The sequence below is a fragment of the Caenorhabditis briggsae genome (assembly GCF_000004555.2).
Source record: "Caenorhabditis briggsae complete genome, chrIII, whole genome shotgun sequence".
Classification (NCBI taxonomy): domain Eukaryota; kingdom Metazoa; phylum Nematoda; class Chromadorea; order Rhabditida; family Rhabditidae; genus Caenorhabditis; species Caenorhabditis briggsae.
Window position 1 is genome coordinate 5,863,269 of NC_013490.2, and position 27,492 is coordinate 5,890,760.

At 38.1% G+C, this 27,492-nt stretch overlaps 5 protein-coding genes and 2 non-coding genes across 7 annotated transcripts in view; 5 read left to right on the top strand and 2 right to left on the bottom strand.

Moving 5' to 3' along the window:
• Nucleotides 1-3,004: 3,004 nt before the first annotated feature.
• On the bottom strand, nt 3,005-3,070 carry CBG25860 (the record flags this gene model as incomplete). Its single annotated transcript, XM_045243830.1, has 1 exon — nt 3,005-3,070. One exon carries the CDS (start codon nt 3,068-3,070, stop codon nt 3,005-3,007), a length of 66 nt encoding a protein of 21 aa, XP_045099378.1.
• Nucleotides 3,071-5,004: 1,934 nt separating this feature from the next.
• Cbr-wht-8 lies at nt 5,005-13,476 on the top strand (the record flags this gene model as incomplete). The annotated part of the gene is made up of 11 exons (XM_002641294.1): nt 5,005-5,065; nt 8,269-8,467; nt 8,538-8,715; nt 8,812-9,471; nt 10,209-10,457; nt 10,505-10,780; nt 10,827-10,916; nt 10,964-11,086; nt 12,351-12,538; nt 12,587-13,025; nt 13,078-13,476. 11 exons carry the CDS (start codon nt 5,005-5,007, stop codon nt 13,474-13,476), a joined length of 2,862 nt encoding a protein of 953 aa, XP_002641340.1.
• CBG28474 lies at nt 11,116-11,186 on the top strand. Its single transcript has one exon. It is a non-coding gene (tRNA).
• Nucleotides 13,477-14,926: 1,450 nt separating the features above from the next.
• On the bottom strand, nt 14,927-15,412 carry CBG13192 (the record flags this gene model as incomplete). The annotated part of the gene is made up of 2 exons (XM_002641295.1): nt 14,927-15,160; nt 15,206-15,412. 2 exons carry the CDS (start codon nt 15,410-15,412, stop codon nt 14,927-14,929), a joined length of 441 nt encoding a protein of 146 aa, XP_002641341.1.
• Nucleotides 15,413-17,974: 2,562 nt separating this feature from the next.
• Nucleotides 17,975-18,046, top strand: CBG28240. Its single transcript has one exon. It is a non-coding gene (tRNA).
• Nucleotides 18,047-18,862: 816 nt separating this feature from the next.
• Nucleotides 18,863-19,839, top strand: Cbr-tbx-37 (the record flags this gene model as incomplete). The annotated part of the gene is made up of 2 exons (XM_002641296.1): nt 18,863-19,068; nt 19,119-19,839. 2 exons carry the CDS (start codon nt 18,863-18,865, stop codon nt 19,837-19,839), a joined length of 927 nt encoding a protein of 308 aa, XP_002641342.1.
• Nucleotides 19,840-25,680: 5,841 nt separating this feature from the next.
• Cbr-dpy-18 overlaps nt 25,681-27,492 on the top strand; it is a gene marked incomplete at both ends in the record, with an annotated part of 10,470 nt that continues 8,658 nt past the window's right edge. The window contains 4 exons of the mRNA XM_045243831.1: nt 25,681-25,944; nt 26,317-26,667; nt 26,716-26,800; nt 26,845-27,491. Coding sequence (XP_045095088.1) covers nt 25,681-25,944; nt 26,317-26,667; nt 26,716-26,800; nt 26,845-27,491 — 1,347 coding nt within the window. The remainder of the gene's footprint in view (nt 25,945-26,316; nt 26,668-26,715; nt 26,801-26,844; nt 27,492) is intronic.

A 27,492-nucleotide genomic window follows, 5' to 3' on the forward strand; every position in this document is an offset into this window, starting at 1 on the left:
ATGAGTCTTTAAGGACCTCCCAAAGAAAATCTTAAGCAGAATAGATAATGAATCAAATTAAAAACGAAGATCGAGAAGAGAATTAAAAGAAACACATTTTCTACCCAAATGGTCTCTTTTAAGGGAGGTCATTTCGATTAGTGACGGTGGTTGAGAAAGCGTGGAGGTACTATTTATGTGGTTCTCAATTTTTTGATAACTCAATGGCTTCAAATTGAGATCATATTTTTAAAAATCAATCTGTGGAAACTGATACTGTGCCCGCGGGATCTCCCAGTAAATCTAGATTACGATCCACCGGACAAAGACATAAAAAACCATAGTATAGGTCTCTTGGTGTTATTCCGTGATCGTGTCATTGATAAGAATTAACATGGAAGGCGGTATTTGGTAAAAGGGACGGACGAGACAAATGAAGATTGAATGTGGGAGGAGGATTTTGACGGGAGAATCGGAAAGCAGGTGACGATTATACTAACCGAGAGGGACATTTCTTTTGATATTGTGTTTAGGGACAAGAAGTGCTTAGTGAGGTTAGGACAAGGGTTTTCAGAAGGTAGAAGATTTAGGAATCGTCCTGGAGAGATTGGGTTTCCAGTCTTGCTCGGAACTCCCAGACCCGTAGATCCTTCTAGAAAATTTTTTTTTTCACATTCCCACTCTCTCAAGAACTATTTTTTCGCTCCGTCAGACTGTGAAAATTCAGAAAAAAAACTTGACAAGCATTTCGTTTAATACCGTATTTACCGTAGAATACCGTATTTTCTCTGATAGAAGCACATTCAAACCGTCAACTTTGAGATTGATTATCTCGATTCATGTGAAAGATATTCGAAAATTGACAACCAATTAAATATTGATCATTTTATGATAAACAATTTAGTAGTTGACAAATATTTGATATCTTTCACAGGAATCGAGATAATCAAGGTCATAGTTAACGATCTGGGTGGGCTTCAATTAAAGGAAATACGGTATATTTCAATGTCTAATGCAATGTTAAGTTTGACAGAAAAGCTGGAACTCAGAGTCTGGGAAAAAATATTTTGAATTTTTTCTAAAACTTTGTTGGACTGTTACTTTAAGATACTTTCAAGTGGATCGTCTAGACATAAGGAAATCCAGTGTGACCTGATAGTTTCTGAATTACCAAGGCATTTTTACGGTACCTGATTTTCTAGGCTTTGACCATTATTTTCAGGTTTTTTTTCAACGAAATTAGAGAATTAGACTCGTCATTCCAAAAACTATAAATTTGCCTCACTTGGCCTAAAAGACACCGAATCCCTGCATCTGTCCTTTTTCTGGATCCTCAATATTTCTCTCCTGTCCGTGGGGTCACAAGCCCTCGGTCTTTTATTTAGATGTTCTGAAGAATAGTGCCCCATTTCTCTGTGCTTCTCAATTTCCCATTCTATTCAGAATTAGAGACTTTGTAATCGAGAAGAGCGCTAACAAAAAAAACCGACTTTGTCTGTGTCGCGCGTAATGTTTCACTGGAAAAATAGTAAAAAAAAAGAGGAGGAAATGGAACGAGGAGAAGAAGGCAGATGGAGAGAGAGGAACGACCGAATGTGCGATGAATCGAAAATGTTGCGGGAGCGGGACGGCGAAGAATGGGTGGATGAGGCTGGTTTAATGGACCGTTTTTTGTCGGTTAGCGACGCCAATTTTACTCCTTCCAATTTCCTTTTTTTCTAAAAGAAAGATGTCCCACGCCAATTTTCTTGAGCGACTTCTTCGTCCCACCATAAAATTGAAGGGACTCGTGTGACACTTTAAGATAAATTGGAAAGCTTTGAAATGTGCATAGACTTTTCAGTTCACATCCTCTGGCTTAGCTTCCTCAGAATTCCGAGCAAGGGATCTAACGAACATCTTCAAAATCATACCCGGAAACACAATTCGTACCGATGTGTCTAGCCACCTACATGTTTTTCATACCTACGCTATTATCTAGACGTGTGGTCCACTGGGAAGAAATGAAATGGAGACCAATAACAAAAAACAAACGAAAGTGGGTAATCAGATCAGAAGTTATAGACATTGAACACAGAAAAGGGAAAGTGGAGAGGTGTTCAAAACAGAGACAAGGGATGGTACAATGACTGATAAGAAGGTGAATAAGGGTACATATGGGAGAGAGCAGAGAAAATGAGGGAGTAATGTTCCAGAAAAATAATGAGTACTTTTAAATTGAAAAAAAACAACTGAATGACGGTTTCAACATAATGGCCTAACAGTTTTAATTTTAACATTTTCAATGATCACAGATGTCTGGATCTCATAGTGAGAGAATTTAAAACTAAAATGTGTATTAGAAGCGCCGGCCATTCTATTGTTCCAAGGTACCTCCGGGGCCCTTCTATTAGGGGGACCTTCCAATTATTTTTCCGGCCATTTTTCCAAAAAAAAATTTTATTCGAGTTTTTGAGCGAAAAGCTATGAAAATGTACTGAAATTTTTTCAAACAACACATTTCGAAGAGAGCCCTTCTACAGATAATATTTTTCCATGCTTATATCTTTGAATGCCCTTCTCGGAGGGCCCTTCTATTAGAGGGGTCCCTCAATTAAAGGGGCTCTTCTAATACAGGTCGGATATACTTTCTTCAATTATCGAGATAGTTGAGCTCAAATTCGAAGGTTTGGGTTCAGAGGAAACATCAGTGGAAATACGGTATTCCTAACTCTGAGCCATTTTTTCTGGCTCAAATTGCTTGATTTAGCGTTAATTCAGATTGTTTACATAAGTTTAGTTTTTCAGAGACATTGTTTAAGATTCACATCAACAGGTGTTTTTTTCTGGGACGTTTTTTGAAATAATTTTTTCCAATGGAATGCACACAATACGCATGGAACTTTCTATTTTTTGGTCTAATTTTAGATTTGAGTTTTTCCAGTTGTAGTTCAGAGTCTAGTTTTTTGAGAGTTTTGATAAACCAGTTAATCTCGTCGCAACTGGTTTTTTGTTTTTTGGTGACGGTTTTTAACTCTAGAAGCTCTTAGAAATAGAAAACGAAACTCAAAATACTGTAAAACTGAGAGTACCATGTCCCAAAATGGCACATTTCACCCCAACCTACCAATTCCCAGAGCTCGCTTCTGATCGCTCAACCAATGCTGCATTCGGAATGATCTCGGAACGACTCCTTTTTCCCGCGGCATGGTTTATAATTGTCGTTAAAATCACAATAGGTAGCCGAGGAGAGTAATGGATATTAAGGTAGAAAGGAGTAATGGGGTAGTACAGCCGGCTGGTTAGAATAGAAAGAGCTCTGTGTTTCTGACTGAATGCTTTCGAATAGAGGGCGATGAATCGAATGGAATAAGAGCAAATGATATCTAGACAGGAGATGAATAGGAAGTGAGGCACAAAAAAGAGAGAAAGGGGAAATTGGAAAAAAGAGTAACAAGAAATCAGAATATGTGATATGGGTGGATGAGAAAATGTAGCCAGTAGGTGACAAGCATGACTAGTAGGAAATAGAGAGAATTCGGAGAATCGAAAGAAATACAAATGGAGAAGAAGTGATCAATGGAAAAAATTTTACTTACCTTAGAACTTGTATCAAAAAGAGGATCCTTTAATAGAAGGTCCCCTCTAATAGAAAGGCCCTACGAGAAGGGCTTCGAAAAACAGAGAGGGTTCTTAAAAACTGCTTTTTTTTAATTGAAAATTTCAGCACCTTTTCAGTTAAAAAATTCCCTAAATTTCAAAATTTCCCATGAATTTGTTGAAACAATTTTTTGCTCTATTTTGGTGAAATTGATGAGTTTTCATGTATTTGAGGCGAGAATTCACTGAGTTTTTTAATTAAATATTTTGGAAAAATGACCTTAAAAAGGACCGGCTCTTCTAATACAGGTTTTACACTATAAGCGTATTTGCTGCTTTCCCAATGATTGTGAGATGAATCCTATAATGTCGATTTCCCCATCAAATTCACAAAAAAATACATCAAGATTACGATATAAATCAAGTGAAATTGATCCTGGTTCTCACCGTACTGGGTCATAAGTGTGTGCATTCACATGACCACCTCTCTCATAGAATAATGGTATTTGACTCTCCCCTCTCCTCTCTACCATTTTCTGTCTCCTCTAAACCCATAAATCTTCAGAAAGAAGACACCCGCGGTGAGTCTAATGAAGTCTCCCTGTAGTACCCTATTCTATGAATTCGGATAGGATCTTAGCTAGTGGGGATCGGATACTTTATGATCAGTCTGATTTAGTGTTTGGATGTTGTCTTATCAGAGAAACCGTACCGCATTTGCCCACAGAAATGCGGTCTCGGTAATTTACAAGACAACTATGGAGCTCAAACTTTGCCAAAAGTATAGAGTAAGACCTGTAATAGAAGGGCCCCCATACTGTCAATTGTCCGCACAATCTCTCTAGTAGATAATAAAAGGTAGTCCCTCATAATGTTTCACCCCCTGTTTTGGGGTTTCTGTGACTAAACCTGAAAATGAGATTGGGTCATTGAGCCAAAAATCAAAACTCTTCTAGAAAGAATAAAATGTAACTCACGCCTGAAAGAGGACAGAAATGCGCCAAAGTTAGGAGCCTCCGCCATTGCACTTTTCACACAACGAGTTGCTGCTGCAGTTTACGATTTCCGAGCTGATATATCTGAAAAATGAACTCTCATTCGAAATATGAGACTTTTTGATTGTATATTAGAAATTATAATCAAACATTGTATGCTCCATCACAGTCTGTATAGTTCTTTCTAATTCGATCAAAAATCATTTGATGTGAATTGCAAACAAAAGATACTGTAGAAACAGGAGACACAGAGAAACGATTACCATATTTCACGGAGAGCCAAGGAATTCAGGCAGAGAGTAGGGAGATATGAGAGACAACAGACAATTGCTTCTTCTTTCAACATGTGTCTACTGTTTTCCATCTTTTTTTCAATTCATTAGAAAAGGCCACCGTGTCAAAGAGAGAGTGAGGAAGCGCCCCGAAGGATCCGACTCATTGGAGCCAAGTGATGGATGGACTCGACAAAAGAGAAACAGTTGGAGAGAAGATAGATGGAGAGAAAGGAGATGGTGTTGATTGGATTCTGGATGAATATTAATGCGTGAGGTTGGGTCAAAATATGTGAAAGTATGGCCATGAATAGGATTACATATTGAAGGAAAGGGGACTTTAGGAAAAAAGGTTTTCCAGCGATCGAAATGACTGAATTTAATATGAGTCGAATTTCTGAGTATCAAAAAGCAATCTTAAACATCAGAACTTTCCATTTTTCAAATCAACATTTAAAAAATTTCAAATCTTCAAATTTTTCATAATTTCAAGGTTGGGCGGAGCTTAGGTCTGGTAGCAAAATCCTTAGGATTATATAAGTAGAGTTGTTTTGGGATTGAAGAGTTTAAAAGTACATAAATTGTGAATATTTTGAAATTTTAACAATCTTAAAATATTAGTCTGGTCAATTTCAATGCGCGTTGTGACCAAAAATTTGAGAGTGGGCGGAGCTTAGGTCCGGTAGCGAAATCCCTAAAGGAACATGTAATTTTCGTTATTTTTTTCTCACCAATTTTTAAAAATGATTCGACAAATTTCTTTTTTTCTTCCAAGAACGAAAAGTCATCCAAAGACAAGAAAAATAGGCCAGAAATATATCATATAAATTACATGCTCTTTTAAAGATTTCGCTGCCGGACCTTGCCCACTCTCGAATTTTTGGTCGCAAGTTGCCACAACGCGCGTTATGATGTTTTAGAAAAGTAAAATTTTCAAAGTTTCTCTACTTTGAAGCTCTAAAATCTGAAAAAAAACTGCTCTGTTAAAATGTGAGACTATCAATGTGGACGAAATTTCAGAAAATCAAACATTTTAGACACACGTCTCATTGGTTCCTACTTGGTTTACTCTTTGCCTCACTACACTGAAATTATCTGAATTTCTAAACAAAAACGGAATTTTTCATTGGATTGAGACGAGAGTCGACTCAACACCGAAAACGACCTTTTTCTGATTTTATGAGGTCTTGTGTACTTTTTTCGGAATTTTCTTACGAAAATGTAAACTATGAGACATCTGATCTCGTATAGATTTCAAAACTGGTCTGGATTACTAGTATCCCTACAAAAATCTTGTTTTTTTTCTTTCGAAAAAATACAAAACCTGTCTCTGGTACCTGGCACGACGAACACAATGTCGTTGTACTTGAAGACAACATATTCAAAAAGAGGCTTAGAGCTCTTTGCTCTGTTGAATGAAGAAGGCTATGATTAGTATCTGCTTGATTTGACTTTTCAGAGAAAGATAGAGTCTATACAATGATAAGTTTTGAGCTCTCTGAGAGTTGGAGTCTGTGACGTGGAACGGAACAAGAGAGAACCTAGAAAATGTCCGTTTAACCAGCTGCGAGGAATTGGGGTCAGAGGAGTGTCATGGTACAAAAAAATCGGAGCCGTGAAAGAGAAATTCCGGTGGCTTGGTCGAACACACAGCGAAAACTACAGTAACCCAAATATATTTTTTTCGGGATTTTTTCTCGTATTTACTGCACTGCCACTAGCGTTTCTCTTCCACATCTCCGATTTTTTTCGCACCAGTATAAGAGTTGTAAATTATAAAACCTCCCTTCGGAAAGCTAGACAAGCAAGATTCAATCTACCTCTAGCAGATACTCATATAATGACTAAAATACTTGTTTACTCTTCAAAACTATATAAAACTTCAAAATCTAATGAAAAATGAGGCGACCACAGGAACACACATCTGCCACCAGCATTCCTGTCAATGTAATATAAACAATTCGAGTGTCTGTGCGGCGAAACTTTTGTCATGCACACCGCCTGAAACGAAGAGATGATGTAAACATTTTAGGCGGAAGAAAAACGACTGAACCGAAAGGAGGGAGCAGATGCGGAAAAAAAGGGGCATAAAAAAGGTACGCGGGCGAAGCTAGAGCGGGCTCCCGACGATATATGTAAAAACGGGCGTAGGCGAGACCATGGGGTACGGTATGGAACTTTTAGGAATTTCAGAATCTCTGAATATTTTGAGTTTTAAAAAAGCTCGATATAGGAATATGCTTGGTTTTTGGGACTTCTAGAATGATGGTTCCAAACTCGGAAGACATGTTTTTCTCTCGAAGCATTTCGGTTGGAATTTTCCGAATTATTTGTTTCGCACACTCCGGGGGCCTGTCCGAAATCAGACGGGCCTGCTGGTCTGGAGATTTTTCAAAATTTGGATAATGAAAATTTAGAAAATAGAACATATTTTATCATGGTACAACAACAATCGGAGCTGAGGAAGATAAAAGCCGGTGGCTGGGATCGAAGGTCCCACTGCGGCGACTACTCTAACCTAAAAATAATTTTATTCCGAGGATTTATTTTCTTGATTTTCCTTCTTTTTCAGTCAATTATCGAAAATTTCGACTTTTTTGGGGAAAAAATAACAGAACATTCGAAGAAAATCAGTGAAAAAAGAGAAAATAAATCCTGAAAATAAAATTATTTCTAGGTTACGGTTGTTGTCGTTGTGGGACCCTCGGCGACGACCACCGGCTTTCCTCACCCACAGCTTCGATTTTTTTGTACCGGAATCATTGACTTCGTAACAAAATAATAGAACACATAGTGGTTATATGAAATACAGTACCCAAGCTAGAATTCAAGTCGCTGTCTACAAAACCTCAATCACGCGATCGACGAGGACTCGTATCTCAGAACATATACAGAAAATTTCGTAACGAGTCACATGTGACTAATCCCAATTTACTTATGAGAGACACAAGGTCGTTGCGCGCGGCACTTTTATCATGACCGAAAAGACGATCGGTTCTCCGGTCAGCTTTCAAGAGTGCGCGCGCGCGAATTGTTGCTGCTACAAAAACATAACATGTCACTTTACGTCTCCTTCCAGACAAAAGGAAAATTGGAGGAGAGGGAGAAAGAGATTCAGATGTCTAGAGGGATAGACGGTCACGTCATCTGATTCTAATCTTCTGACCGTAACCTGATATGATGTTTGCGAGTTGGCAGATAGGGAATGTTCTAGAAAAATAGGGAAAACGGAATATATAACTAGAATTAGAAAAAGCTATATTTCTAGATCTGTGTCACAAGAGTTCATAAGTTTCGCTCCCCAATTGTCGGCTCCGGCCCTAAAGTTCTAGAAAACCATAATTAGTAACGTGATGAAGGGAAATCCACCAAAACTTCCATCGGCAACCACGTGTGGCTACCGTTCTACTCAACAGAGACAGAGAATCCCCACAGTTCTTCAGAATACGTTACTGTTGCCAAAACAATGCAGGTCGTCATAGTGGACGAAGAAAAGTATAGAGAATTCGAACCGATCAACGAGATGATCGTGAATAGGAGTGGAGCCAAACTGCAACCGGAGCCAAAGTTTGTGATCAGTGGATTGGTGGATGATGAGGAGTATTTGATGAAGTTACGCATTGAATTGGTAGACGAGTCAAGGTAGATATTTTTAGCTTCAAAATTTTGAATAATTTCAAAAGACCCCATTCACAAAAAAACCCAATTTCAGATACACATTCAGGAGAAATCAATGGGTTCCAGTGTCCGTGTGTGTCAAGAATGCGTTTTACAGTAAAATGGGAGTAGCTGAAAGCCGGAAGGAATCAGGTGCCACGTGGCACTCAAGAATTGTACAGTTTGATAAAATGCGGATTTCGAGAGAGTTTGGGGCAATGAAACGGAATATGGTGAGCTTTGAAAACTTCGGTGACAAAAATTAATCTGATTTTTTGGGAAATTACAGTAACCCAATAACTAAAAACTATATCGAACGTTTTTTCCAGGCATACTTGGAACCAGGTCACAAATACATTCCAATCCTTTCAATCGTAAATGTTTCAACTGGAGTTTCAATCGATTATCGTTTTGATCTACTTCAATTCATTGCTGTCAAAAGCTATCAATCTATACCAGTTCGACATGCAAAGAAAGCAAATCTAGTGTGTCCTCTTCTTCCTTCCAGTCCCATTGAAGAAGAGAAACCAGCAAGCCTTCTTTCTCTAAAACTTCTTCCTCAAGAATCTCAACAACAAGTTGTCCAATGGCAGCCGGCTTATTCGTATGGAGGATATGGGATGACAGAAATACCGTACCATCCTCCTCCTCAAAATGCGTATCCATTTGATTATTTCGTTCCTTACCCACAACTACAGTATCCCATTCAACACGCAATACAGTACCCTGTTCCTTTCACTCCAATACAGTATGCTCCGATAAAACGTCAGATGATTCAACAATTAATCCAAGAGGAGCAACAAGAGGAAGTGGAAATTGATGAAAATGAGGACGTCTACATTCCAGAATACGGTTGGAATCCAATTCTTGTCCCTGGATGCAAAACAGAGCATATTTATGAAATTGGACATCATTTGTTAGGATTTCATCATGATATATGGGCTCCACAAGATATGGAACTCGAAAATTTGTACTATAGGACTGAACAAGTGAGTTCGAAACACTGAATCAACGAATTTTATTATTAATTTAATTCAGAATTATCATCCGCTGGAGATGAACTAACACTACAAGAAGAACTTGAATTATTGAACTCTACACATCATCTGATTTTATACTCACTAAAAAACTAGTCGAATAAAAATTCAAAAATACAAAAAGTGTTGTTTGGTTGATGTTTTTGGAGGGTACCATAAAACCTGTAATAGAAGTACCCCACAGTGTTAAGTTTGAGCTGAATCTATTCGATTCCTGTGCAAGATATCAAAAATATGTCAACTGATAAAATGTTTCTGATATTATTTCGAACAGTTCATCGATTAGCATCTTTTTATATCTTTGACAAGCAAATTTGCTCAAAGTTAAAAGTTAGGGGCTCCTCTATTATAAGATTCCAGTCCCCTTAAATAAAATGTGAAAAGGAAATCTAGGTTCCAGAGTCCAATTTTTCCAAACAGCTGCCACGTTCTCATTTGACAAAGATTTGTTGATTGGTAGGATCCCACTATTTCTAGCAAATGGAATCCTCTAAAAACGGTACGACAAAAATTCTTTGAACCCAATAATCGGAAATTTCAGAGACAACAAAGACACTTTTGAGTGCAAGAGAGGCTGAAAACAATGATATTGATGTCGGTAAATGGGACAATTTGGTGACGTTGCAATGGAAAAATTTGAAGGTTTCAGAAAAATTTTCAGGTTTTTTTTTTCAAAAAGTTAAATTCAGGTAACAACGAAAGCAGGACGAGTTCTTCTGAATGGTGTTAGTGGATGTGCTGTTCCGGGAGAAGTGATCGCTTTGATGGGAGCTAGTGGAGCTGGAAAAACGACACTTTTGAATACATTGCTTCAGAGGAATCTGAAAGGATTAGAAGTAGAAGGGGAGATTCTGGTGAATGGACAGAATATTGGAAAAGGAGTGACCAGTGTGTCAGCATATGTTCAGCAGGAGGATCTTTTTATGGGAACACTGACAGTTTGTTTTTAATTTTTAAATTCGAAGGAAAATATATAAATTTTTATGTAAAAGAACATTTGGATATCCAAGCGAAACTTCGTCTTCCACCTGGAACATCATCATCTGAAAGAACTAAACGAGTCGAGGAAGTGATGAAGGAGATGCTTTTGGAGAAACCCAAGAACAGTCGAATCGGAATTCCGGGAATCAAAAAAGGAATTTCCGGGGGAGAAATGAAACGATTAGCGTTTGCCACTGAAATGATCAACAATCCTCCAATCATATTTTGCGACGAGCCAACAACTGGATTGGATTCTCATATGTCCCTTCAAGTGGTCAAAGTGAGTAGCTACAGTAATCCCAGTAAAAATAATACAAGTATTTCAGACACTGGAAGCGATGGCTATGGAAAAGGGAAAGACTATCATCTGCACTATCCATCAACCATCATCAGAAGTTTTTGAAATTTTCGATAAGGTAAATGCGCCCTACCGAATTCACCAAAAAATTTCATAATTTTCCAGGTCGTGTTTCTTGCACAAGGACGAATCGCATTCCATGGCGCTATTGACGAGGCTATTCATCATTTTTCTGCATGTGGGTACCAAGTACCCGACCATACAAACCCTGCTGACTATTTCATCGATGTATGTTTAATGTTTGCATAACAAACGTCGCCCGTATAGCTCAGTGGCAGAGCATCTGTCTCGTAAACAGAAGGTCGGCGGTTCAATCCCGCCTGGGGCATTCGTTTTTTGTTTTTAGTTCAAAGTGTCAACTGGGTCAGTAGGTAGCGGTACAGTACTAGACACAACTAGGGCGAACTAAGCCATTTTCCAAGTTTAAATTTAAAAACTCGTGTTAGAAAGTTACTGGATCATGTTTTTTTTCGACTTCAGCTTTATATTCTAGCTTCTTGTCAATATGATGGTTCGGGTTACTGTAGTTTCCATCTTCCCAGATTTTCTTTTCAAAATTAGCACAAGATCAATTTTCGAGGCCTTGCCCCAAAAACACTACGGTAGTAAATGAAAATTATTTCTGTGAATTTAGTAGGATTTTCTAGACAAAATTTAGATTTCTCGGTTAGCATCTCTAGAATATATTTTTCATCAAAAAACCGAACTTAATTGCGAAAGTAGCTCGATCGATGCAAAAGTCTGAAATATTACGTTTTTGCCGCACTTTTTCGTAGATCAAAAAAAAGCTACGCCTTTCAAATTCTCAGGTCCCACTTTTTTAAATTCGACAATATAATAGGTCAACAAATTTTTATTTCATGTTAGGAAGTTATTGGATTTTGTTTTTTACGATTTGACAAGCTTATTAATTCACAAGCTTTCTACAAACTTCGTTAGCTTTACATTCTAGCCATCTGTCCATCTGATGGTCTGGGTTACTGTAGTTTTTCCCAGACCGTCCCTTCAAAATCCACCGAATCTCTCCATATTCTTGTCATCGCATTTCATACTTAACTCAACATGCGCATTCCTTACTTCAGTTAGGTCCGTTTATCCCCTACCTGTCAATTTTCCTTCCCAGGGGGGACCATTGCCATGTAGATAGGTCCGGTTAGGTTAGGTCCGTTATGTAGCATTTTCTAATGTAGAAATTATTAGCAAAGTTGAGCAAAATCTTGAAAATACAAAAACCTAGATCACAAAAAAGAATTTTGGTCATTGACTCATTCAAAAATCTGGCCCAATAAGTGAAATTACGTCAAAAATCTCAGGTTGTCCTAAAGATATTGAACGGCGGAAAAACTGTTTTTTGAGTGTCATATTTTATCTCCCGGGTATTTTGGGATTCCAAAATGAATGGCAGCTACAGATTTTTGATATATCTTACCAGGCTGTCAGAACAGTGAAAATGAAGGGAGGGGGTCCTAAAGATAATGATCGGAAATTCCAGACTTTGGCAATCCGACCATCTGAAGCTGAAACCTGCAAGAAGCGTTGCCAAGAATTGTGCGACAAGTTTGAGAAGAGTATCTACCATGAGCGTCTTCTGAAATTGATGACCCAAACAGAAGATGTTCGAGCAATGACTCCACATCATTCAGCATCCTACTTCGTCCTTCTGGCTGCTCTATTTCATAGGTTTTAGATTATTTTAGTATCTTCAAAAGTTTGTTTTTTAAACTTTAGATACATGTTAGACAACATCCGCAATCCCGCAATTATGAAAGCAAAACTAATTCAAAAGTTATTCATGGGCCTTTTCATTGGACTCTTGTTCTACGGACTCGATGTTGATCAGGATGGTTTGGCCGGATACAAAGGAGCTCTCTTCTACTACATTTCTGAATTGACCTACTCTACGATTTTCGGAATTCAAGCGTTTATGCCAGCTGATTATCCGCCGTTGGTCCGCGAGTACGATGACAGAATCTATCCGATTTCCGCCTACTACATTGCCAAAATCCTATCGTTTCTCCCGATTTTCACAGTTGATGGAATTGTTCTCGTTTTGGCTTCTTACTTTTTTGTTGGATTCCCAATTAATTTCGTAACATTTATCCGACAACTGATAACTTGTATGATTATTGAGTGGAATGTTGCTGCATTGGGAATTGCTGTTTGTGCTGTGAGTCTAGGAATGGTTTCAGAATTTCTGATTGTGAGATTTTATTTTCCAGACTGCTCCGTCCTACGCGATTGCTGTCACAGTCACTGGACCTCTTTTGACAGTATTCTCTCTAACTGGAGGACTCTTCACAAATGTTACCGAGATGCACGCGTGGATCAGTTGGGTGCAGTATCTCTCGTGGTTCCGATATGGATATGAATCTCTCGTGGTCAACCAATTCGAGCATGAAAAGTTTTCGAACATCACTTGTCAAGCAATGGATCCTCATGGGATCAAACAATCGATTCCAGCTTCGTTGTGTGAAGAAAGTGGACAAACTGTCGTCAAGAACTTCTCGTTCGATCCAGGAAATTTGTATACCAATTGGATAGCAATGATCTATTTGACCTTTGTGATTTATATCGTTGGATATGTTGGTCTCGTTCGAAGAGTCATTGCTAATCGTTGAAGAATACTTGTCTATTTTAAGATTAGTTTAATTTCTATGAAATTTCAATAAAGTATGACTACAGTTTAAGTTTGATGTTTTTTGTCTGCGAAAATCATTGAATTTCCGCACATACACCGTAAAACTTGCAATAGAAAGGCTCCCCACACCACCAAGTTTGAGCTCGATTATCTCAATTCCTATGCAAGATATCAAAAATGTGTCAACTGATAAAATTTTTGTGAGATTACGATAAACAATTAATCAGTTGACAACATTTTGATATCTTTCACTGAAACCAAAATAAATTGGCTCGAAAATAAAACTTATAGGCTCTGGTATTACAGGTTTTACGGTATTCCCATACTGAACCACTACATCAATCTCTTTTTTGTACTCCAAAGTTTCAACTGTCGTCATCACTCAGGTGAGAAGGAGACTTATGATCTAGTGTTGATGGAATGAGATTTCAAAGACAACAACAATAATATATTAGAAAACCAAAGAAATCCGTTGCATTTTCCCATGAGGACGGATCTGACACCAGAACTAACTATGCCTTGTTTATCCTCAAAAAGTCCCGCTAACACCTAGGAGATGATGAGGCCTATTATACAGTGTGAATGAGGGAAAAAGGATCAAAATAAAAGAAGTGAGTTAAAATATTTTAAATGTGAAGAGCCGCAGAAAGAAAGAATATCTGGTTCGAGGGTTGAAAAATTTTGAGAAAACCACTTTTTAGATACCCAAAACCTGTGATAGAAGGTCCCCCACACTGTCATTGTTATTTTATCTCGGTTCCGTTGAAAGATATCAAAACGGTTTTTCCTGATAAAATGTTTGTGAGATAATGATGAACAATTTATCAGATGACTACTATTTGATATCTTAAACAAGAAACGAGATAAATGGGCTCGAAGTTAAAATTTAGGGGTCCTTTCTACGATATAACTTTTTTTGGTCTCTGATTTTCAAGTTTTAATTTTTTTGTAATCTCTTTGGTTATTTAGAAAAAAAAACACAAAAAAAGTATAAAAAAAATTAACCGACAGCTGGAAATTAAAATTTTATATTTCACTTTATTTCATTTATTATCGAATGCAACTGTTTTCGTTAGTAGCAATTGCCTCATATTAGTTTTACCCTGAATCCGCCAAACCGGCAACTTTGAGCTCACACAACTAGGCTTCTGTCAAAGATATGAGAAAGTAGTAAACTGACTAAATTTGTATCATAATATCGCCAATATTTTATCAGGTGACAAATTTTTGATATCTCTTATAGGAGCCGAGATTCCAAGAGCACGGGTGGGCTGCGAATCAATTAATCATACAAAAAACTCAAAAACTCAAATCTTCATTCATTCAATTAAAAGTCACAATTACTACTAATATCAGAAGACACGATTTTACTCATTCTGGGGGCGGAAGGCACAAACTTCTGTGTTGTTCGTCTCGTTGGGCGATGAGAATTACTGCATTCTCAACTCAACATCATACTTGTCGAGGAACTCAAGAGCTTGTTTGTAGAGAGCAGCAGTTGCATCTAAATCGATTTCGTTCTTTCCAGCCGATCTCTTGACGTTTCCGTTGGAGTAGGGCTTGATTTGAGATGAATGGACTGGTGTAGGAAGCTTGACGGCGAGTCTAGCCTTTTCAGTATCAGGCAATCCTTGGAATGCCTTAGAAGCTTGATCGACGTGATCCTGAAACAATAACATTTTATCAATCCACAAGAATGTAAAACTCACAATCAACAGCTGTTTAAGATCATCTGGAACCAACTGCTGGTAGTTGACAACCGTATCAGGAATCGCAACAGGCGCCAAGATGATGTAGTCATCAAGGTTGTACTTGGTCAATTCACCCTCGATGAATGTGTTGTGACGTCCAGTCGGCTGCTTGGCGTTGGTCAACAAAGCGACGGCGACGAGGAGAACGGTCGAAAGAGCTCTCATTTCCGATATTGCCCGAGTTGTGGCAATAACTGATTTATATCCGAGATCTTCCTTCTTTTATAGCAAAATTACAGATGGATTTAATGATAAGATAAGGGGAACGGAGCAATGTCACGTCTATTTTTTAAATAAGCTCGTGAAAAAAACTGAATAAAAATTGAATTTTTCGTTGAAATGGAAAAAATAATTATAAGGAATTTACATATACAAAAAAGAGACTTGCGTGGCAACTCGTAGAACACGTGATTATTACGTTTTAAAGCACGTGTAATCAGGATTTAATTACTGTAAATGCTCTAATGGAGCTCCACTTTGAGCTCAATTGTCTCGGTACCTATGAGAGATATCAAAATTTTGTCAACTGCAAAATTAGTTATCATGTTATTACCAATTTTTTAACAGATGACCAATTTTCGATATCTCTTATAGGAACCGAGATAATTAAGCTCGAAGTGCAGTCTATCTAGGGCGTCTATTAGAGCATGGACGCTATTTCAAAACTACAGACCTTTTTACCGTTTCTCTAGTACCTACAGTTTAAGTTGAAAAGCCTGTTTTTCATTGAATAATATCTGTTTTACAGTACTTTGCACTTTCCAGTGTGCCTCAGTTTAGTCATCTGAAGCTCATCAGCTTATCTTTTGTTCTTATCAAATTTATGTGTTTTGAATATTTTCGTTCCTGACTGAAATACTTGAATTCTATGAATTCCAACAAAAAGTCCTCTGTCTTCACATTCAAAGAGATTCCCTTGCTCAGGAAACAGTGAATATATAATTTGCACTGAAGTGCGAACGGGCGGTATGGGTTGAGTTGTTAGAAAACTGTGTACGGTTAAGTCAGGGGATCTAACTCAAACTTCTAATTTCGGGAATCGTCTAGATTTTTGAATTAGCTCTAAAAAGTTTTAAAACATCAACCGGACTTAACTAACGGTCGGATCATCAGCTATTAATGGAGTCGCTAAAAAGAAGGCATGTGGGAAAACACTCGAGCCGGGAACAACTGAACTGTCGATATTAGAGCTGAGCAATTGGAGGAAGTAACGATAGCTTACATTTTTCAAAATACGTTATACGCTTCAAAACGTCAACTAGCTATTTTTCAAAATACCGTATATCCTCTAATAGAAGCCCACCCAACTGTCAACTTTAAACTCAGTTATCTCGATTCCTGTGAGGGATATCAGAGTGTGGTCAACTGATAATTTGTTTATCGTACTATCACCAATATTTTATCAGTTGACAAAAATTAAATATATCTTATGGGAATAGAAATAATTAAGCTCAAAGTTAACGGTTTAAATGATCTTCTATTGGAGGAAATACGGTATCACGAAGAACGAAAAAAATCGGTAGACGGGTAAATGTTGAAGAAATAAGGAATCCCATTAAGAATTAAGGGAAAAATTCAAAATCCTGATTTTCCCAGTGCGCATAATTACCCGGTTTGTGCTAGCATAAAATTTGAGTCAAGAGTTGTACTGGGCTCAAATTTGGAGTGCAGCAATTCATAAACTTTATGAGTAAACTGGCTAAGTTTCAAATCATTGTATCAACTTTGAGCTGAGTTATCGATAGTCAAAGTTGCTAAATCTCATGAAACTCGTATAAGATACTTTCATCATTGGACAATCATAACAATACAGAGACTTGAGGAATTGCTTTGAAAATTTCAGTAGATTTGACTTGAAAGTAATATTATATTTCTATCAATTTTCATGCTTCTAAGACACTTAGGTCTAAAGATATATCCGTTTTTATCAGTCCGGGTATGCCACCCTTTACATAAACCACTTCCAGGCTTCTTCAAACTCGGCAATTACAGTACCCTAAAAAGTGTTTATCTAATTTTCATTTTTCCCAGAGATGTTTTTCCCATCGAAGAGGATCCCCTATTTCTTTATTATGATGGCTTGCACTCATGTGCGAACGGACCTCCTCTTTGTTTTTTTAAAGAAAAAACTTAAAACCTTCGATTGTATTAATTCTGGATTAGCTTTTTTTAAGTTCTTTGATTTGATTAAAAATTATTTGTTTTTTCTAAATTTTGTTTTCCTCCTGGAAAGAAGTATTGCTAGGCGCATGTGGAATAGACGGATCTAACTCATGGGTGTTAATTGTGACAATGTGAAGAGGTTCATCTAGTTAGTTCTGGTTACTGTGTCTCTCTGAGAAGACTCCGCCCACTCTGGCTAACTATGCGGGAGTTTAGTTAGGTTATGCGAAAGTCCCGCCTATTGAGATCTCGACGGTCCAACTCATTTTTTGCTTTCATTCAGTTAGATCACCTCGGTTGCTCTAGGACTACAATCTTCCTTTTAAAATGCATCTATTGATTTATTCTTGAATTTCTAGGATTCCTTCTTCTTATAGGATTCATAGTTCGTCCCAACTCACTCTTTTGTACGCGCTCCTTACCCCCGCTTCCTTTTCTTTACGCTCCTTTTTTCCCTTCTTCTTCTTCTTCTTCTTTCCACTGGCGCCGCTCGCTTTCCTTTTCCATCCTACGTCTCTTTTCTGCTCTGTCTCATAAGTACTTCAATGTCCAATTGATTTCGAAGCCCGTATAGCTCAGTGGCAGAGCGTCTGTCTCGTAAACAGAAGGTCGGCGGTTCAATCCCGCCTGGGGGCATTCGTTTTTTGTTTTTAGTTCAAAGTGCCAGCTGGGTCAGTAGGTAGCGGTACAGTACTAGACACAACTAGGGCGAACTAAGCGATTTTCCAAGTTTAAATTTAAAAACTCGTGTTAGAAAGTTACTGGATCATGTTTTTTTTACGACTTCAGATTTATATTCTAGCTTCTTGTCAATATGATGGTTCGGGTTACTGTAGTTTCCATCTTCCCAGATTTTCTTTTCAAAACACCGAACCTCCCTCATCACATGTCACATAACATGCGTGTTCCTTATTTCAGTTAGGTCCGTCTATCAGACTGTCAATATAACTTCCCATGAGGAACCATGATACCGAAGTTAGGTCTGGTTAGGTTAGATCCGGAACTGGGAGCTTATCCCGACTTTAAATCGTTCGGAATCGTTTTTCTCAATTTTTTTCTGTCCCTGGGAAAAGCTGAAACTTGCAAAGAATAAAGATTGAGAATTCGCTTCATGAGTTCTATTTCGACTAGTTCTATTTTGCGGCGTTCCGATTGTGTAATAGTTCTATTTCAATCTGATGGTCTGGGTTACTGCAGTTTCCACTTCCCCAGACCTTCCTGTCAAAACACGGAACCACCCTCATCACATCACAAGCGTATTCCTTATTTCGGTTAGGTCCGTCTATCCCACTGTCCATATTACTTCCCAGGAGGAACCATGTGGACATGTGTGGTCCCATAGTTAGTTCCGGGTAGGTTAGATCCGCTACTCGACTCATTTTATTCTCTTCTTTTTCTGTTCTCACTTCCCAATCGAAATCAACAAATCGATTCTGTTTCAGATCTCTAAAAATGGAAAGTATCACATCAGCATCTGGGATTAATCTGAGTTTGGCCGATTCGAAGACATGGAAAAAGTTCTATCCAAACACTGAAATGATTGTTACAAAGAGAAAGGGACGTGTGATCTTCCCGCATCTGAATTACAATTTGACTGGATTGGAACCAAATGCACACTATGAAGTATTCATTCACCTGGAACGTACTGATGATAAGAAGTGAGTTATTTGGAATACTTTAGACTTTTCAATTATTTTCTTTCTTCTAGATACAAATTTGATGCTGGAAAATGGCAAGACTTCGGGAAAGGAGACAAAATGCTTCCAATTGAATATAAGCAACACCCAGATGGCGCGCGTGCAGGATCCCATTGGATGAAAGAGACTTTATCATTCCAGCATCTTAAAATCACTAATAATCCAGAGAACACTGATAAGAAGCTGATTGTAGTCCAAAGCATGCACAAGTTCCGACCAGTGATCACTATCAAAAAGACTAATGAACAGATGGGAGAGCAGTTCCGATTGAATATCACTGAATTCTATGTTGTCACTGCTTATCAATGTGAAGAAATCATCAGATTGAAAGTGTCCCACAACAAATTTGCATCAGGATTCCGGTCAAATGGCAAGAAACGAAACTCATTTGATTCAGATGACAAGTCACCAGATGCCAAAAGAAGATCCACGTCATCAAGCTCTTCTTCCTGTAGTCCACCAACGGGCACACCACCATCTCCATGGGATCAGCCTATGAATCCAGTTGCCCCAGTCATGTTCAATCAATTCCAATACCATCAAAATGGATATCCGATGATGCACCAGCAGCAAAACCAGCAGCAACAACTATTTGATTTCGCCGGACAGAACCAATTTTGTATTCCTCCATACTATCAAGCAGCACAGGAATGGCACTGGAACCAAATGATCAATCAATTCAACAACGGAAACGCAGAGAACACTGCTCCAAACGGGTACACTGGACTCTGATTGTTCTTTCAAAGTTAATGCTCCAGTACTGTTTTCTTTTCTATTGTTTTCCCTGGTTCCTTTCCTATTTTTTTCCGATCTCTCAATTGTTTTCTTTCAATTAAAAAAAAATTAATAAACAAATAAATCAAAAATTAAAAAAAATTTATTCAATATTCTAATTTTCTTTAAATTTCATATCATCACTTTAATGTTTCCCAAAAATCTCTATGTTCTTTTTTCCGATCTCTTTACATTTTTGAACCATCAAAAATATATTTATCAGCTTGTTTTTTGCACCTTTTTTCTCAACTCATTTTTTTTGTAAATAAAAAGTGATTCGAGATAATATTTTCTATTTAATGTTTTCGTCTACTTGGAGCTTCAAAAAATTAGTCTTTTAGGGGAATACGGTGTTAACTCTCAAAAAATTATCCAAAAAACAGTTGAAATTGTTAACGTCATCCGACTAATAAAGCCTTATATGGAAAAGTTTTCTGATACAGAGTTCGGTCTACAGGGTGGCGCACCATTAACCGGACTGATAAAAGCTAGTATATCTTTAGACCAAAGATGAAATGTTTCTTGTACTCCGTTGTGATTTTCATGAGATAAAGCAACTTTGACAAGCGATAACTCAGCTCAATGTTGATCAAATAAGTTGTACAAACAAGTACAAACTTTAGTCTAACTTTAGGTAATTAAGCTCCTAACTGTACAGGGTCCGCCAAAATTACGTGTGCAAGTGTAGATGACGTTATCTCCAGAAGTAGATGCGAGATTAAGACGAAATTTAACAGACAGTTTATTTCAACGCTTGAAATCATAATTCAACAAAAATTATTCGATTCTACCTCCTTTGGCAGCGACCACGGCACGAAGTGTCGAGGGAAGGCATCAATGGTGGCACGCAGGTATTCGACGGATAATTTGTCAAATTCCTCAGACAACGACTTCTTCAGGGCCTCGATATTTGCATGAGGTCTTGCGCAGACCTTATTCTGCAGAACTCCCCATACGGAGTAGTCGAGCGGGTTCAGATCAGGCGACGAAGCCGGCCATTCGTCCTTTGGTATGAAGGCGGGGAAGTGGTCCTTGCACCACTGTTGAGCCATTTTTGCGGTATGAGCAGGCGCTCCATCTTGCTGGAAGATGTATTTCTTCTGACCGAAGTGGTTTTGAGCCCACGGTAGCACATGCTTCTCCAGAATCTCCTCAACGTAGTATTTTTGGTTGATTTTCACGCCTTTATCAACGAAAACAAGCGGACACTTCCCATCATAGCAAACCGCTCCGAAAACCATGATGCTCGCAGGATGAGAGGCTCGATGGATTGTTTTACCACGCTCAGCTGCTTGTTGAATATTTGTGGCCAGCACTCGGTGGTTTTGGCTATTAAATTCAGCCTCGACACTGAAGAGTTTCTCGTCCGAGAAGATGGTGATAAGATGATCCTTTTTGCGCGTGCCAGCGAGAAGGCGCTTCGCTTTGATGAGCCGTTTCTCCTTATTGGCTTGGGATAGAATAGCAGCTTTTGTTGCTCGATAAGAGGTCATCTTCAGCTCTTTTCTGACAATTCTCCTCATTGATGTATAGGAGATATCCATGTCATCTGACATCTTTTTCATGGAACGATGAGCATTTCGCCTGACTTTCTCCCGGACGGCCTTGACTTTCGCTGGAGTTCTTACAGTCCTCGGTCTTCCTCTTCCCGTACGGTCCTTGAGGTGGCCAAGCTGGTTGAAACGACGGATGGTCGCGAAAACCGTGTTTCGGTGCACTCCGAGTCGTTTAGAAATGTCTCCTGTGCTTAAACCTCGCTTGTAAAAGTCGACGATCAGAGTACGATGAGGACTTGCCGCTGTCATTTACCTAAAACATAACCGATTGGGATGAAACTTGGCAAACTAATAAATAATGAAATAATTAATAAAAATTTTAAAAAATTGCGCACCAAAAGTGCGTCAGTGCGCAGCGCCATGGCGTCAAAGTTGTGCACACGTAATTTTGGCGGACCCTGTAATATGGAAACTGGCATTTCTGGGTCACTAAAAGTTTTCTCATAGTCAGAAATTATTTGGAGTCATCGATTCTTCAAAGACCATCAATGTTCCATTTCAAGGAAACTCTGAATTTATTCATTCATAACGTTCTTGGAGCATTCGAAACTTCATCGGTGCTTCGCTCAAATAACTTTTTTCGATATCAGATTGAAACAAAAAAGAGCAAACCCAAACATTTGCCATAGTTAAGAATTTCAGCCTCTTGTCTTCCAACGAACTTTAAAAACAAAGAATCTGAAAACCATTGCATGAAATTTGGTATAATTCCGTTTCTGGATATTTAAAAATTCAGGTATATTAATCTTTGAATCTTTTGATATCGGTTGAAGTCTACAATCCACTTTGCGCACTTACTCCGAAGTCATTGTTTTAAAATTAGATGACCTAGTCAATTCCAAGTTATTAAAGTCCAACGAGATAGGTAAAGTTATTAATGCCCAACGAGATAGGTGAAACTTGAGCGAATGTATTCCGAACTGGCGTTAGGTGGTATCACAGATATATGGAGCCAAACCCAATTCCTGCTCAGAAGACCAGCCCAAAAAGTTGTGGGCAATGGCTAAGTAAATCCTATAAAAAATCACAGTACGTACCATATCTCTTGATACCCATCTAGGTCTCCCTCTCTAATCTCTTACTCCCGTTCTTCTTCTCATTTGACCCAACCAGGCGTCCTCTTCTTCTTCGTCACAACTTCCAACGCGTCCTCCTTAGCAGCTGTCTCTGACACTCTCCTCCAATCCCATACTATTTCTTCCTATTGAGAAGACAGAAGAAAAAAGAAGACAGAGGAGGGACGGACGGCTGGCGGTTTGTCAGGAGGTGGCCAGTCACCACACAAAAATATATACTCAATCTGTGTCCCACTGACCCTTTACTCTGCTATTCTTTTTTCTGCTATTGTTTTTGTGTTGCAACTTTTTTCCAGCAAAAACTTTAGAGATTCAAATTAGGTCAGCCATTTTTTAATCGTCCTGGTCATTATTGGAACCCTGTAAAACTTATTGGATTTTTATTTACCTAATCTCAGTGTAATTGGAGTTCATAAGCCAGAAAAAATGTGTTTTTTTAAATCTCAGGTCAAGCCATCAAATTGTTCTAGTTTGAAATTTCGACTTGGTGTAATTCTTAGTTTGACAGTCAAACTTTGACTTTTAGTTTGATTAGTTTTCCATCGGAAAGTTTTTAACAAGTACTTTATTTTCGGAAGAATATTGATTTTTAGCTTTTTAATTGAAGCTAATAAGCTTCAAGCTAATTTATCAAAGCTAAGAAAAAAAGCTTAAAAAGCCAATTCCTAGAAAGTGAAGGTTTTTCTAATATTCAATTAAAATGTTCGAAAACTGTTCTAACCTAAAAAATAAATCATTTTCATAAAAATTGATCATCCAGTTAAAAAGGTTCTTGACTACAGTTTTTTCTGAAATTATAGGGTAGAAAATCCATCTGTCCACCACAGTAAATCGTCTCAAACCGTGACATTTCAACCTAATTAACCATTCACCTCATTCCTATTATTTTTAGCTTTTCATCCCCTTCCCAGTCATCCAATTATTCCACCAATTCGTTTCTCTATGCCTTTCTAACACCTTTTGTTCGAAATCTTCTATTTTCTATACCTACCCTTCCTCTTCTTTTTGTCTTTTCTCTGTCAATACTTCCGATTCAAAAGAATACGTGTATTTCTTGAAAAGAAGAGGAAGAAGAAGAAAAGTATCCGCGCCGCCCATTCAAGGATCTCGCGCAGCAGAATGTATCGTAACTGGATCTGCAGAAGAGGCTTTTCCAAACTTTTTTATGCGTCGATTGATGGATTTTTGATGTGTGAAGGAGAAGCGTTAGTAAAATGACGAATTATAAGATTCCGGTTATTAAAAGGAGCCTTGGCGAGTAACGTAAAACCTGTAATATCCAGAAATGTCAAGTTTGAGCTCGATTATCTCAATTTCTATGCAAAATAAAAAACATGTGTCCGCTGATGTTATTTTATGATAAACAATTTGTCAGTTAGTAAATTTTCAATATCTTTCACAGGAACCGAGAAAAATTGTCTCAAAGTTAAAATTTATGGGACGTTTCGTTACAGGTTTTATCATACTTGAGCCGGGCCGAGCCAGGTCTTCAAAAAATTGGTCAAGGCCCGGCCTCCGAGGCCCGGAAGGCCGGACAGTTGGCGCCAGCTTCCAAATTTAAGCAAAAAAGCTTGTTTTTTTTTTGGAAAAAAGTTGTTTTTATCATCTGATTTTAAGCTAAATGTAAAAATTGAATTTGGAAAAGGTTAAACAAAATTTTGAAAAATAATTTTTTTTCTGATTCTTTTCCGGAGGCGGGGTCGAACTGAAAATTGCATTTTTGAAAAAACATTTTTTTTCTCAAAAGCTAATTTTTTGTTTAAAAATCTCAAAAATTTAACAAAAAAATTTTTTTTTGATAAATTTCGACCAAAAAAAGGCTCTTTCCGGGAAGAACGGTCCCAACGAATTGTGACAACGGTCCCATTGTATGGACAACGGTCCTATTGTTTCGACAACGGTCCCAATGTCCCGAGAACGGTCACAACGTTCCGACAGTTCCAAGGGTACGACAACGGTCCCAACCAGACTTAATCTGGAAACCCGATCGGAAACATCGGAAACAATGGGACCGTTGTCGCAATTCTTGGGACCGGTGGTCCGATGATGGAACCGGCGGTCCCGATTTGTGACCGTTCTTCCCGGAAAGAGCCAAAAAAATACGCATCCGGGCCGGACATTCAACGATTTTTGCACGTATGGGTTTTATAGTATCCCGAACCGGAAAATGGCAATTTAAGAATTCCCGAGTCGCAACTTTTTTGGTATCCATTTGTTTTTTCATTCATATCAGATCTTTCGGCTAGAAGTCTGCAATTTCAACTTTCAATAGTTTTCGATTCTAATTTTTTTTCAACTGCCAGTTGAGTTTCATAGTCCTCATGTCCTATTCTCTATTTGTCATTGGTATTCGTAACGTTACGATGATGTGTCAATATGTGTGCTCGTATTCATTGTTACAGCTCAAATGAAAAATTCTTACAATAGGGGTTAAACGCCCTCAAACTCCACCTACGGATTGAAACTTTTTGTTGGGATTTTGATGAAAAAATTTGAAAGAATTTTATTGGAGTGCATTGTGTTGAATGAAGTATGGTAGATGTCCTAATAGAAGTTCCTAATACTTGCACTTTGAGCTCAATTATCTCGTTTCCTGTGTTAGATATCAAAATTTTGTCAACTAATAAATTGTTCATCATGATATCAACAATATTTATCAATTCACAAATTTTGGATATCTCTCGTAGGAACCGAGATAAACAAGCCCAACGTCTATTAAAGCGCTTACGGTGGATTCCAAAAAAAGTTTTTTTGAAACGGTTCAGTTATCTTTCTAGCCCTATTCCAACTAAATAAACAATTTTACACACATTGGAACCAAGAATTGAAGAATATATCTACCTGAAACTTTTAAAATAAATCCATTCGGAAGCATTACAATCCTACACCAATTCTTCGAATCAAAAATTAGTACCTTCATTAACCCTGATAATTTTTCTCACTTTCATTTTCATCAAGTCAACGTCTTCTAGTTCTTCTCTGCGTCTCTTTGTCTTCTGATCTCTCATTTCCCAATTCTTGTAAGTCTACGTGGAGAAACCAGACCCACTATTTAACCGACTATCTCTCTTTAAACAAAACTTCCTCTTTCTCGTTAAATCACACACCTTTCACCCCGTTTTCGGTTCTTCTCTCATTCTTCTGAAACTCAAAAATATAATTTCAGAATGCGTCTAGCACTTCTTGTGCTGGCACTGTTTGGCCATGCCTCAGCAGACTTGTTCACTTCAATTGCGGATATGCAGCAACTGCTAGAAACCGAAAGAAATATTCCAAAACTGCTGGACAAATACATTCATGAAGAGGAAGAGAGACTCGTTCAGTTGAAGAAGCTGTCAGAGGAGTATTCGAAAAAGAATGAGCAATCGATTGCCAATGGAATGAATGATATTGTGAATCCAATCAATGCGTTCTTGTTGATCAAGAGAAAGGTAATAGTTTAACCGTAAAATCTGTAATAGAAGGACCCCACATTGGACAAGTGATTCGGAAGGTACAAAATTTTGGGGTCATTGGGATACAAAGAAATTTACTATTAGGGGTACGAAATCTTCGATTCTGGGGTACAAAATACAAGAAAACCGTTCAGTTTTGTACCCTCGAATTGTTGATTTTGTCCCTTAAACCAATTTGTACCCCCTTGATAAAATCTTGGTGATACATATTGTGATGAACATTTTGTCAGTTGACTACTTTCGGATATCTTTTACAGGAACTGAGATAAGTTAGCCCAAATTTTAAAAGTTTATTACATATTTTCCGGTAATTTTCAAATACTCGATCGGAAAAAGATTTAATTACAGATCTTTGACTGGAAAGAGATCGAATCGAAAATGAATGCTAACAAAGCTGGCATTCATGTGTCCTCAATCACAGATGATAACTACGGTGTGCGTTATCCAACTGCTGATGATTTGAGTGGAGCTGCCATCGGATTACTCCGTCTTCAAGACACTTATCGTTTGGATACCAAAGATTTGGCCGATGGAAAGATTTATCAGGATCAAGGAAACTACACTTTCTCGGCAAAAGACTGCTTTGAGATTGCTCGTGCTGCCTACAACGAGCACGACTTCTATCATACGGTTATGTGGATGGAAGAGGCTAAGAGAAGAATGGATGATGAAGAGGAACCAACTGCTGATATGGAAGATGTGAGCTGAAAAGTCCAAGATTTCTTTTCTAAATGAAACTTTTTTCAGATTCTCGAGTATCTCGCATTCGCTCTTTACAAACAAAATAATCTTAAACACGCTCTCAAATTAACTGACGAGTTGTACAAAATGAGTAAGTTCTTAAACAATTGAGCTGGCTCTCAAATCGAATTTCAGACCCAGCTCATCCACGTGCCAAAGGAAATATCAAATGGTATGAAGATCTTCTGGAGCAAGAAGGCGTTCGTCGCAGTGAGATGAGAAAGAGCATTCCACCAATCCAAAACCGTCGTCCCGATTCGGTCCTTGGAAACACTGAAAGAACAATGTACGAGGCTTTGTGTAGAAACGAGGTTCCAGTTTCTCAAAAAGATATTTCCAAGCTGTACTGCTACTACAAAAGAGACCGCCCATTCTTGATCTACGCTCCAATTAAAGTCGAAATCAAAAGATTCAATCCACTTGCTGTCCTTTTCAAGGATGTCATTTCTGACGAAGAAGTTGCTACGATTCAAGAACTTGCCAAACCAAAACTCGCAAGAGCCACTGTCCACGACTCAGTTACCGGAAAATTGGTCACTGCCACTTACCGTATCTCCAAGAGTGCCTGGTTGAAGGCTTGGGAGCATGAAGTCGTCGAGAGAGTCAACAAGAGAATTGATTTGATGACTAATTTGGAGATGGAAACTGCCGAGGAACTTCAAATTGCTAATTATGGAATCGGAGGACATTATGATCCACATTTCGATCATGCCAAGAAAGAAGAATCCAAGAGTTTTGAGAGTCTCGGAACCGGAAATCGTATTGCCACAGTTTTGTTCTATG